The sequence below is a fragment of the Mercurialis annua genome, linkage group LG6 (assembly GCF_937616625.2).
Source record: "Mercurialis annua linkage group LG6, ddMerAnnu1.2, whole genome shotgun sequence".
Lineage (NCBI taxonomy): Eukaryota > Viridiplantae > Streptophyta > Magnoliopsida > Malpighiales > Euphorbiaceae > Mercurialis > Mercurialis annua.
In genome coordinates this window covers 31,448,685-31,462,400 of record NC_065575.1, presented here as the reverse complement: position 1 = coordinate 31,462,400, position 13,716 = coordinate 31,448,685, and the positions used below count along the sequence as shown (strand labels likewise).

The window sequence follows — 13,716 nt, the reverse complement described above, 5'->3', positions numbered from 1 at the left end:
GATGACAGACAGTAATGCATGCTGCTTGAGAGCATGCGCCGCCGCCGACAGGATCAGGGCTACGATCGAAGGACTAAATTGGGAAAGAACACTAGATATCGAGATTTTTTATGATTTTTTGTTTATTTATTAAGACGGTGTAAACTTTGTATTCAAACTTCAATCCATTTATTATTTCTTAGTATTATTTTTATATTGTTCATTGTTTAAATTTGTTTATGCATTTTGTAATGTTTGTATATACTAGTGAAAACGGAAAAAATTTAAAAACGATAAATAAGAAATATGGGTTTAAAATTTATTAATAATAATTTATTTATTTTTATTAACAATGATTGGGCAAATTGCCCAATCATTGTCTCTCCCCAATTGCGGATTGCCTTAACTGGAGTAATTAAGGACAATCCACAATCAAGGATTGCGGATTGCGTGGTCTCAGGCATGAAATTGGAATATTTTTTTTAAAAAGCATAAATATGGAATTTTTTAAGCTCCGTAGGTACAAATCCGTCAAAAATCCAAAAAAATTGTACAAATGAGATCTAGAGCAATTTTTTTGGATGTGAAGCTGAAATAAATTGTTATGATCGCCATAAAGTAAGAAAATTTATAAAAATGAATCTGAATCAAAATCGTTGTAATTAATTTGCGAGATAGAAATTAACATTTTCTAGTGAAATTTGTTGTAACAGAGAAAAAAAGAGAGTAGAAAGAAATAAAAAAAGAGAGCGAGAAATATAAAGAAGAGATCTGATTGGTTTTTAACAAAGAGTTTTTTAGAGAAAAATTACAAAATTATATAACATGAAGAGTAAAAACATAAAAATGAAAAATAACTGATGTATTTTTTAAAATTTTTTTTTGATGTGATAGGATTTATATATAATATTTTGTTTTAAGTATATTTATAAATGTTCCAATAATTAATACTATTTTGAAAAAAATAATAATTAGTACTATTCATAAGAAAATTTAATTTAATTTTTTATTTTAATAATTTTGGAAGGGGAGAGGATTATAACTCATAATTTTAACATAATAATACTGTCAAATGTTTATATTATTTGAATTATAACTCTTCAAAATATTTGATATAAAAAACAAGATTATTACTCCCTCCGTCTCATAAAAATAGGCTATCTTTCTATTTTGGGCGTCCCAAATTATAGGCCACATTCTATTTTTAGTTAATAATTTTAAACCTAAAAATCTTACTTATCCTTAATAAATGTACATTGTTATCTTCAACTTAATTAATTGCTCCATGTTCCAATATGAAATAAATGTCATTTTTTAATATCAATGCAAAATACACCAATATAAAAATTAGTCATCAATACATTATTTATTTATTTAAAAAATATTAAAGGCTAAAAATGGAAAAGTACACAAATAAATTAATTTTAACTAATCTAACTACTTTTTTCTTAATTTCCGTATTTGTCCAAACGGCCTATCTTTGTGGGACGGAGGGAGTATAATAAAAATAATTAAAAAATAATATTATAACTTGCGCTGATATAGTAGTAGTTTTAAAAAAATGAATTTAGATTTGAGTATTGAGATTAAGCAGTTAAAGTTAAAGGTATTAAAGATAATATAAAGTAAAAGGTGATAAATAAGTTTTATAATTAAGGAGACAGGTGTAGTATTAATGAAGGGAACTAAGCAGTAATTAAGTGATTAGCTGCTGCCAAGTGGTGGTTAAGAGAGCGGGGACCACTTTTCCTTTTTCATAGGCCCCCACGCCGCTCACAACCTTGACCACCCCATACGGCGCCGTTCACCAGATACTTTTGAATTGAAACCTTTCATTTTCATCTGTACACAGTGGTTACCGAGTTTTGTCTTAGAGGAGAACATAACTGAAACAAATTAACCAAAAACAAAGGTACATTTTTACTGTATTATTTTGAATATAAGTTGCTAGATCTGTGAGTGAGAGTGATTTTTGTTTTGCTTTTGCCAGTAGCAAATAAGTGTTTAGGGTTTTTTTTTAATGTAATCAAAACGCTGGTGGGTGATGTTTTTTTTTTTTGATGAATGGGAAAGGAGAGCGCTTGTGGGAGGAATCGAACTTACGACCTAGCAATTTACTTGCCCAGCGTTTATACCATTTAAGCTATAGCTCAGTGGTTGGTGAGTGATGTTTTCTTCAGCTGCATTTGACATTCTTTCTTTTTGCAGATTTCCAATGGGAAAATCTCCCGGAAAATGGATCAAGTCGATTTTCCGGCCCAAGAAGTCCAAACAGAATCATATTCCGGTAATCTATCTGTGATTGCTTAATTCTACTTTGGTTTGTATATGAGTAGAATGTGTTAAAGTCCTGACTGGTTTCTTGTCAGAATTCTGCTAATAATGGAGACACGTTGGTTTCATCTAAACCATCTGTGATTCAAATCTCCGTGCAACATCCCGTGAAATCGCAACCGCCTCTCAATGTTGCTGCTGAAAATGGAGTAGCTGCTAAGTTGCAAGATGGAGAGTTTGCAATTTCATGTGCACAAGGAGATGAGAATGCACAAGCGGTCGCAAATTTGGGTTCGCATGAGGATCCTGAACGTATTACGCATGAAATAGCTGCCACAGAGGCACAGGCTGCTATTAGAGGTTATCTGGTAATCTTGTCACGCACTACTATCGTTTCCATAATTACATTTTTGCTCTCATATGGCTCTAGTTTTTCCATTTTTTTACGAAGCTTCCTATCGTTTGATCCATTAGCATTATACTAGTGTTGTCTGCTCATGGACATTTCGCAGTTTGCACCCTACTGTCTGCTCTTCTAATGTATGCATAAACATAGTGAAAATGTCCAATGGAAACCGCCAGATAGAATCTTCCACACAATGTGTTGCTATCGGTAGTATCAAATCTGTCTTTGCTCATTGCGTATTTAGTTGATAGTTTTTTATTATTTTAAAGTGTGAGATATTGAGCTCCAGTCCTGGATAACTATAGGCATGAATAAACTGCTACACAGTGCTTCAATGTGGTAGCACACATCACTTACAAGTTAGTTATACCATCAGTTTAAATATCAAGCACTTCACGTAAATAATGTACATGTTTTACCCATATAATTTGGTTGCCTGTTTTCTTAAAGATTTACTTGCTAAATATCCTTTAATTTTATCTAACAGAGAGGCAATGCAGAACAAAGATAGACGGTTTATTCATATTTTTCTATTTGAGCAGTGAGTGATATTTCACTTTCAAATTGTGGATCCTTCTATTAGAAATCAATGGTGGAGCTTACGTAGGTTGAACTTTTTATGTTTATATTCTATATGTTGCGGCTGATAACCTCATGCCACGTTGATGCTTGAAAGTCCTTAATTGCTTGAACAAAGTGACATTCATTTGTCATTGAGGTTGCATGAAGTTTGATTTTCCTATCATTTGCATTTGGCATTAAAGAATAACATTAATGCATTTCTGCAGATTATTTTGTTGGTGATCTATGATTTATGAGTATAAACTGTCATTTTGATTTCAAATGTTATCCAAACCTTGTTAAATCTGTTTTCTCTTGAATTCACCTTCCATTAACTTTATGTTCTTGGCATGATTTTTTTTTGTGCCTTTTCACTTCACCGTAATAATCCATATGAGGTGTTTTGAAGGCTCGTTGTCAATTTCAATCACTTAAGGGCATTATTAGACTGCAAGCAGTTATCCGAGGTCACTTGGTTAGAAGACAAGCTGTTGCTACTGTATGTTGTGTATGGGCAATTGTTAAACTTCAGGCGCTGGCTCGTGGTCAAAAGGTTAGACGTTCTGCAGTTGGGATTGAAGTGCAGAATACATGCAACATGGTGGAAATTCAGGTTATATATTTGTTAACTTGAAGTCCCTATTGGTCTGTCTTTGATTTGGTCATGTTTCTTGGAAGAATATTCCTGTTAATGTTTGACTATGATTGACTGTTGGATTTGCTAGTCCTATCTCCTTATGTAACGAAAAATTAGATTTCTGAATTTTCTTAATGCAAATAGTTGTCTGTTGCCAAGCTTTTGATGCACTTGAAATGATCTTACAATTTCTTAATGCATTTGAAATTATCTGTGCTAATTTTTTCAACAAATATTGTGTTATCAGGGTGCTAAATGCTCTTCAACTTCTCGAACATGTACATCTACGCTGGAAGAAAAGCTGATAAAAAATGTGTTTATTCATAAGGTAAGTTATCCTAAATATTGTCATACCGCTTGTATGAATAGATCTATGATCATTGATTGCCTTCCACTTGAGATTACTGATGAATGAATCTTAAAAATACAAGTTCATTTAAGATCAGTTAATCACCTTTTCCTATGAACCTATGAAAGCTTTCCTTCCTGGTCTGCTTGTTAGCATGACGTTTTCCACTTCATTTCAAGTGTATCAGTAGCTCACTCAAAATGATGATTTTCTTTCAGTGTTTTCTATTTGACGTATTATGCAAGCAGCATTTATCAAGTCTAAGGACATTTATGTGTTTAAACAAGCAATTTTATTTTTATCAAATAAGCAGGGGTGAAATAGGCTTTGTATAATTTTACTGGTTATATAGTTAAAATTCTTATGCAACGAAACATAAGGGCAACAAATAAGCTTTTGTTCGTAGCTAACAAGGACTGATTCTTTTTATATCTAGAACAAGAGAAAGGAGTTGGTGACGTCTGCAATATATGTTTTCCTCTGTTTTAGAATGCTTCCCTAACGAGAAGTTAATGCTTGGTTGGACATAATGTCGCAGTTTGAGTCTATAAAATTTTGGAAAATCTATAGCAGCCGGCTATGTGCTTTCCTGAAATAGAAGTTTATCTTGTTGAAATGTCAAAGATAATATAATAACCTACATAGAAGAAATGTCGAGGTTCCATATCATTAGATATGGAGAATTGTGCAATTAGTAACTGCTTCTTTTCTTTCTGTCATTATAATTTTTTCTGTGCTAGCTTTTGGCTTCATCAAAAGGTGCATCGCCTCTAAGCCTCCAGTATACTGCTGGGGAGACTAATTCATCCTGGGAGTGGGCGGACCGCTGGACAAGTTCACACTTCTGGAAATCCTGTTCCCGACAAAAGAAAAATGGTAAACATGAGAAGGTACAAAAAGTGGACACAAAACAAGGGAGGTCAAAACAAAGTGTCCAGAAGCCATCCTGTGCTAATACTGAACATGGCTCAGGTAACTTGGTCAAAGATTCCACAAAAACAAAACGGAATTCAAGAAAGCTCTTGAGCCACACAGCAGTTTCACTTCAGGAACATTCACAAAAAGAATTTCAGAAGGGAAATCACATTATAAGAAAAGCTTCTGATTCCACGAAGGTGGCTCATGAAAGATTTGACGTTGATAATGGGAAAACAAAGCGCAATGTGGGGAAGTTTTCCACTGTTGCCACTGAAGATTCAGAAGATGCTAATGTGGCATTAGCTGTTACACAAGTGCCAGAAGTTGAGGGAATTCCAAAAGCTCCTGCTGTGGATGATCAGGTTGATGCATTACACAAGTCCAAGGATATGGAATTTGAGATCGTGGGGAACAATGGTAAAATTGATGATATCGCAGGTGCACAGTCAATTCAGAAGGATTACCGTACTGCCAGTGAGAACCAGAAAGTCGGTGATAGAAGATGTTCATTTCCTTCGAATGTTGAGCATCAGGAGAATGGGGTACATAGTGCATCAAAAGTTCCCAGCTATATGGCACCAACTGAATCAGCAAGAGCTAAGTTAAGAGGACAAGGATCCCCCAGATTTTCCGAGGATGCGACTGAAAGTTCTGGCACAACCACTACCAGACGTCATTCTCTACCATCATTCGTGGATGCCAAGTTTACTTCAATGTCTCCACGAGCTCAAAAACCGGTCCATGCAGCTAGCAAAGGAGTGGTTAAAAGTGACAGATCTCTATCTGCTTCTAGAGATGGTTCTGGTAAGAACCTCCAAGTTCATCAGTTTTTGTATTTTCATTTGTGGTGTAGTCACTTTTTATTTCTTTGTTTGCGACCCCAATGGATATTTTTGCAAATATTAATAATAAAGTTGATTATGAGCAAAAGTCGGGATGATTTTTAGAAAGACATAAAATTGAACTCGTTGTCTGCTTTCTATGCCAAGGTTTCCTATTGCCTTGTGAAGAGTCTCCTTTTGTTTTATTTTTAGTTTTCTATCTTGCTTTACATGTTCTAACTATCCACCTCAAGATTTATCCGCCAGTGGAGTGTAACGTGGGCTGTTTCATTGCTACGCTGGTTGTAATTCCTGAGGGCTATTTTGTTATATTCTTTGTTCGTTGAAGACTTAAAAAAAGTTGAAGGAATTTCTGTTTCACTTTCTTATTATCAATTTTTGTTATTGCCAGTTTCAGATAAGGGGATTAAAGCAGAATGGCGGAGGTGATTTAGTGAAGAATGCTACGTACAGAATGTTACGGTATAGGTTGCAGGTTCATGTAATTTTTAGAGTATTTTGGTATGCTGTCTAACTTTCTTTTGGCTTTAGTTTTCTGCTTCATATTACATGCGATATGCAGATACAAGAAATTATCCAGTTAAAATTTCTAATTAACCTGTGTTTATCACTGTAGTTGCTTAAAAGCTGAAAGCTAGTTTGCATTGATGTTTGGATATCATAATATCCAATGTGATGAATGTATAATTAATGTGTTGATATTTTGAAGTATCAAGTGCTCATAGGTTTCTTGTAAAAATGACATGGCACGACCATTAAATGAGATAAACAATCAAAATGGATTAGCGGATTGTGTTCGTCGATTCATTGTTGATTGTTTATCTCATTTAATTGGTTGTGCCATGTCATTTGTACAAGAAACCTATGAACCTTTGTGATAGAGAATTTTCAATTATTGCTTAAATTTTTTTATCATTAAATATTTTAGTATGGTAAACGCTTCATTAATTTGTTGCATGAATGATGTGGCAACAGTTCATTGTATTGATACAATTAGAGTCAGCACTAACGCTACACGTGTTACTATTAAGCGAAAAGACTACTATTACATTCTGGTGTGTAAAGTGGTACGCTTGAACAACATGCGGTCGTTACCTTGCTACTTCTAACCATGCATGCCAAGTAAGGAGGATACGTGTAAAGGTAATAAAGATATATGCATGTAGATAATTTTTGAGTTTACCAAACTATAATTTTTTTATAAAACAGTTATCAAATAGTAAAAAATTAAAAAGTGATTATCGAACTACTTTTTTCTTATAGAAAAGTTATTTTATTGCACATCTTCAAGATGGTAATTCTTTTGTAAAAAACTAAATGTTCTGTAATCATTTTATAATTTTTTATAGTACGGTAATCATATTATAAAAAAACTATAATTTATAATCATTTTATTAAAAAACTATAGTTTGATGACTTTAAAAACAATTGATCCAATATACATTAGCATATATGATTTTTGAAAAGGTTATGAGTTAGGATTGCGCATAACCTGAAAATTTGAACGTTGAAACAAAAAACTTTAAAATAAATATAGTAAAATACTCTTTTTACATAATATTGGTTATAAAAATAATAATTTGGAATTTCAAAAGATTTTTGAAAAATCACAAGCTTATTTAGAGGCATCATCAAATAGAAAAGAACACAAAAGGTTGGATATATAAGTTGTGAGATGACACTCCAAACACTTGAATAGGTCAAGAAAAGAGAATGAGCCCCAATGAAGCATTCAGGGGAACTCCAGGAGACACCTCACGATTTCTTGAATATTGCTTATGCATCTTTTTGCTTCTTCATTTCTATATAATACACACATACATTTTTTTTTGACAGAGAGAAAATCAAATTATATTAGTAGTTAGTTGTCAGTAGTTAAATTTCCATACACTAACTCTAACAATTAAAGTAAAACAATAATTCATGTTAGCTTTCTTTTTCTTATGTCAAACTTTTAGATTCAAGCTGTGATTTCCTGTCAAAGTGAACCTGATTAGAATGGTGTAAAACGTCAATATTTAAGCACAAGGGGTGACAATGGGGCGGGGTGGAGGAGGAAAAACTATCTCCAACCCCGTTTCCGCTTCTTTGAAAGAAACTATTATTTGAATAAAAATATTCTAATAATTTTTTGGAATTGTTTCATTATAAGAAAATGATTATCTTTTATAATATTAATGAAAATTATATTAAATTATATATAAATTATAAACAATATATATAAAAATTATATAAAAATAAATCAGATCCCCGTGTTAACGGGATTGGAGATTCCCGTGGAGTGAGGACTACGCCTCCCGTCCCCTCCCTCATCACCGTACCCATGGCGACAATTGATGAGTATTTCCCATCGCATTAGGGGCAGGTTTCAATGGAGATCGGGGAATCCCCTCCCACATTGCCATCCCTAAGCATAATGCCCTTTGGTATAAGAATAATTTGATAGGGGACCAGTGAAGCTGGTGGATAGGAGCAGCATTATAAAATAACATTACCTTTTCCACATTTTACACCATTCTGACCAGTTCACACATCTTTTTCTTCATCTTCCACTCCCTTTCTTTTTTTTCCCGGAAAGATTAACACCTTCTTCCAAAATCGACTACCAAAGTCTTCAATTTCCCTTTCTGTTTTGTCAAATGAATTCAGACCATAACAGTACGTGAAACGGACTTTTTCATATCAAAAACACTATAGAAAACACCACCAAAAACATTAAAAAATGAATAAAAAAAGACAGCAAACTTTAAAAGTGAAAAAAAATATTTTTAAAATTAAAAAACTAAACAAGGTCATATTGGTAAATAAAAAAGATTTTAGATGAAAAGGGGTCCAAAAATTTTATAGCATAGTAATTATGTTGTAAAAATTGGTATCCTAAAAAATTGAGAAAAAATCATAATTGCCCATACGGTTGATAAATAATCCCAAAAACACGGTTTGACCAGACCCCTTTTATTCAACACAGGTTGACCAACTTTTCTTTCATAATTAAACTTTTTAAATTGATAAATACGGTTTTAGCAAAATCAGTTCAATACAACAGACTTCTTCCAAATTGAATCACAGTTTCATCATCTCTGTTTCACGATGGCCCTTTTCCACCACTGCCGCCACAAAACGCTCTTCCAGTATTCTTTTTGCAACAACGTGGCCGGCGCCAATTTGTTTCCGGTCCACCGCGCCGGTGGAATTGACTGGATAAGCATAAGATGCTGAAAATACTAATGGTGGAAGCGAATCCAACGGGTGTGTCGAGAATTCAGAGAGAAATGGATTTGAATCAGGAAAAGCAATTGTGTGTGCGAAGGTGGAATCAGTCATTGACTCGGTTTTGACCAATTTCGTTGCATGTTAGAAATTTCCAACTTCATTTCTGGTTTCTCGATTCAAAATTCTGCACTATTTAGATAAGAAAAAATTGATCCATTTTTGCTGCTATGGTGGATTTGTTTGTGAAAGTTTAAGAAGAAACCAAATATTAGTAGTCCTTTGATAGCATGATTGTCATTTTGCTAAATATCTTTATGCTTTTAGAATAGTCTAGAAATGTTGAATGGGATACATCAGTTAAACTTTTTTTACTCTTTTTTCCTGTTGAAATCAATGGTTAAGGTTGAACACAGGTGGCACATGTGGCAAATTGTTAATTAAAAAAGTAGAGAACTAAGTGTTTTTCATTTTTTTTATTCAGCTAAACATTGGCTTATGTATCATGTTAAAACCTCTTCTTCCGTTTACTAGTTATTTAAAAGGTATTTCAAGAATTCTTTTAATTTCAATTCATTATTAGTTCATTAATAGTTTACTTTCAGTTCATTAAATAAACTTGAGTTCGATATGTTATTATATTGTAGATAGTGATTTATTACTGGTTTAACATCGGTTTACTAAAAATCTATTTACTATTAGTTTATTAAAAATTAAATTTTCTGTGAATTTACTATCGGTGTTTTAATATACTAAAAATACAAATAGTTTCAAATAGTTTTATTTCACTAAACAAACTTATAGTAATATTATTAATATTAGATTAAAAATGGACTATTAATTTTTTAAAATACCGATAGTAAATCAGTAGTGAACTGATAGTAAGCTAATAATAATTATTGTTTTAGTATACTGATAGTCAACTAATGGTAAACCGATAGTTAACCAATAGTCAACGGATAGTACTAAACCAGTAGTCAATCAATAATAGATTGATAGTGAACCAATAGTAAACCGGTAATCAATCGGTATTCAACTGATAGTAAATCGATAGTCAAACAATAATAAACTGATAGTGAACCAATAGTAAACCGGTAGTCAACGGATATTAAATGAGTTTATAAGTGTCAGTTTACTAATAGTAAATCGATATTAAACAATACCATCAGTTTACTAATCGTTTACTAACGGTTTACTAACAAAAAGTTTACTACCAATTTTCTAATGGTTTACTAACAGTTTACTTAAAAAATAAATTTACGATTAGTTTATTGTTTTTAACCATTTAGTTAATTTATTAATCGTTTACTAACAATTTACTATTATTTTACTAAAATAGAAGTTTATTTACTAACCGTTTACTATCATTTTACTAAAAAATATAGTTAATTTATTAAATAAAAAGTATAGTTGATTTAATAAATATAAAGTATTATTAATTTATTAACCGTTTGCTAGCAGTTTACTATTAGTTTACTAAAAGATAAGTTTATTTACTAACTGTTTACTATTGTTTTGCTAAAAAAATCAAACTCCTAAAATTCATAAATAGAAAATAATATAAAAATGTAAGGATATGATAAACAGAAAGTCATTTTGTCAAATACTTTAGTAGTCAAATTTAAAACCGAATTGAAAACACCTACCATTATGTCCTAAATAATTAGACTTTGATTGTCGACTTCGATTAGGTGAATAGTAAATGAAACTGATATATGACATACATATTATATGAAATAAAAAGAAAATTTAAATAAGTCTTCATTATTTGTATTGAATTGAGTCACATAACACAAATGTCAGTTTGTAATGAACATTTTACAAATTGCAGAATCTACTCTTTCCGGTGGTTACTACTTCTACTAACACTAAAACATAATGCTGCTCATGCTCTTGTTCTTTTTCTTCTTCTTGATTTGGTACTTAATGTTGCTACCACGAAAGAATGACCTAATCATCATGAACCAAGAGATATAAATTTTCTAGATACTTGCAAAATGTCTACTGCCATACCATTCTTTTCACAGGAAACTAAATAATCTGATTCTGGTAGAAATGTAATTCAACTAATTAATAGAATGATTATATACTTGTTTAATCAAAAGTACAAAATGAAAAAAGAAAAAGAAAATAAAAAATTGCTACATTTTTCTACAAATACAATTAAATTACAATTAAAAAATCATCCCTCATCTTGTTTCATTCCTTTTGTCGAGAAGCTTCATGCCAAAAGCTTAATTCACAAAGCAGCCCATAATTAAGTACTTTGACATCTTTAGGCCAAGAAAATCCGTAAGAATTCGACTAGAAAAAGACAAGAAAAAATGTGCAAATGCAGCAAGGTTCAACAAAATGTAAATCCAAAACACAATACTAAAACCACACACAATTAACAAGCAACTTAAGTATGATTAAAACTTAATAAATATCATATTTTTGAATCAGAATGCTCAAATATGATAATGCTAGATTCAGTTTTGACCGTTTAACCGGATTGCAAGTGGGTCTAGCAGGTGAATCCAAATATTGAGAAACATAAACATCATCATCAGAAAAGATTTAGTTTTTCAAAAAAGAGCCCCCAAAAGCCTTGCTTAGATTCATTCAAATTCTTCATTGAAGTGTACTCGTGTGGCTTTGAATCCTACAGTAACCCACACAAACAAAAACAAACCATTAGCAACAAAACTCAAATAAAAACAATCAAAGATTAACAAAACTTGATTTGGGTACTTAATAAAATTACCCTATATGCAGTTGTAGTAGAGACGGTGGTGGCAGCCGGGGCGGTGGTTAAAACCATAAGCAGATGAGAGAGAGGAGTCTCCATGAACAGTAAAAGAATCTCTAATAACTTTGACAGCGAGAAAAGTAGGAGACGATGAGTTAATTTTATGGTCTTCCTCGTCGTCGTCTTCTTCCTCGTCGATACGAAATAGAGATTCTTCAAAGCAAAAATCTATCTTAGCAGCCATGAATTTCAAAAAATAAATAATAAAAGATGAACCCATGATTAAAGAAGCTAAAGATTAGAGGAGAATTTATTAGATTTGAAATAAACCGTATATCTCAACTTTTTGACAGTAAAAATATAGATTTAAAGAAAAAAACTGAGAACAATTTAAAGTGTACAGTATTTTTGCAGGTGGAATGGCCGGATGGTATAATTGAGATTATTTTGGGCTTACACAGTGCTGGACCTAATTTCCTCTAAAAAATTTCCTCTTTTAATTGGCTAGCCCATCCTAAAGTTGTTGTACTATTATTTTTTATTTCACTTGGTGCTTGACAAATTATTTACATTTAAGTGATCCTTTAACTATTTATTTTGTACACATATGTTAGTTATAGGCATAATATTTTCGTTTTTTTTTGTCAGGAGGGATGTGGGTGGAGCCGCCATAAAAATCAGGGGGTTTAGGAAAGCTTTTGAAAGGTCAGGGGGTTTAGAAAAGCTTATGGTAAAGGTTGAGAAACGTTGATATTTATTAGCCATAAATTTACACACAAAATAGTTAAGAGGCTATTTAAAGATCAAATGAAATAAAAGCTATTAGTATAGGGACTTTACGATAGGTTAGCATTTTAAATTATTAGATATTTTAGGATTTAGTAGAAATTGGAAAAATGATGGTATGACAGAATAGGAAGGGAACAACGGATTATTTACCCCCTTAATTTGGCACAAAGTATCAAAAAAATTCAAAATTGAAAAATAGATCACTTTTACTTTAAACTTGGTAAAATTGGTACAAACCCCCCCTCCCCCCTCCACTTTCACTCTAGAGAGTGAGACACACTCTACGATTTTGATGGTGATTTTTCTTTTCCTAGGCGGTTTTCGATGGCAAAAGGTATAAAACGGTCCTAATTTTTTTAACATATTAAATTAAGGGTTAATGTAAAAAAATATCACGAACTTTATACGTTTTCTCATTTTAATCACATAGTTTTAATTTTTTTCATTTTCATGCACGAACTACCATTTTTTCTCAAATTCATGCACGGTGCTGAGGTGACACTCATTCATTGGTGTAAAATGATCTCCACCTCAGCGAATTACACTAATAGAGCCGTGACACCTCATCGTCGTGCATGAATTTGAGAAAAAGAGGTAGTCCGTGCATGAAAATGAGAAAATTTAAACTACGTGATTAAAATGAGAAAATGTGTAAAGTTGGTGAATTTTTATGACATTAATCCTTAAATTTACCTAATAATTTTTTAAAAAAATTAATCTCTTTAATTTAAAATTTTATATAACAAATTAACTCCCAATTTTGAATTTCTAAATAAAAATATCATTTTTTTCATTTAATCTATATAAATATCAATAATTTTATAAAATCAATTTTTTTTTAAAAAAATACTCTTTATATACGAAAAAACAATTTACCTCCTTAGAACTAAAAATCAACCCCCTCAGAATAGACTTAGTGGGCCTGTTCATCTTCTTCGGAAAAAAATGAACAGACCCACTAGGTCTGTTCATCATTTTCTTGATGAACAAACCCATCAGACATGTTTATCATTTTGTTGA

At 31.9% G+C, this 13,716-nt stretch overlaps 1 protein-coding gene and 1 long non-coding RNA gene across 2 annotated transcripts; one reads left to right on the top strand and one right to left on the bottom strand.

Annotated features, from left to right (window-relative positions):
* Positions 1-1,738: 1,738 nt before the first annotated feature.
* LOC126687331 (protein IQ-DOMAIN 29) lies at positions 1,739-6,576 on the top strand. Its single transcript, XM_050381868.2, has 7 exons — positions 1,739-1,891; positions 2,188-2,266; positions 2,349-2,621; positions 3,630-3,833; positions 4,105-4,185; positions 4,947-5,928; positions 6,358-6,576. Exons 2-7 carry the CDS (start codon positions 2,195-2,197, stop codon positions 6,393-6,395), a joined length of 1,650 nt encoding a protein of 549 aa, XP_050237825.1. The 5' UTR covers positions 1,739-1,891; positions 2,188-2,194; the 3' UTR covers positions 6,396-6,576.
* A 4,348-nt stretch (positions 6,577-10,924) lies between these two features.
* LOC126653549 (uncharacterized) lies at positions 10,925-12,338 on the bottom strand. Its single transcript, XR_007632263.2, has 2 exons — positions 11,923-12,338; positions 10,925-11,820 (listed from the first exon to the last, which is right to left on the bottom strand). It is a non-coding gene; the product is annotated as an uncharacterized LOC126653549 (long non-coding RNA).
* Positions 12,339-13,716: the final 1,378 nt, after the last annotated feature.

Bases quoted from the DNA above. Each gene is read 5' to 3' on its own strand.
- LOC126687331 (XM_050381868.2), top strand. From the start codon at position 2,195: ATGGGAAAATCTCCCGGAAAATGGATCAAGTCGATTTTCCGGCCCAAG. The intron at 2,267-2,348 runs GTAATCTATCTG...GTTTCTTGTCAG, and splicing joins CCAAACAGAATCATATTCCG to AATTCTGCTAATAATGGAGA. The intron at 4,186-4,946 runs GTAAGTTATCCT...TTTCTGTGCTAG, and splicing joins AAAATGTGTTTATTCATAAG to CTTTTGGCTTCATCAAAAGG.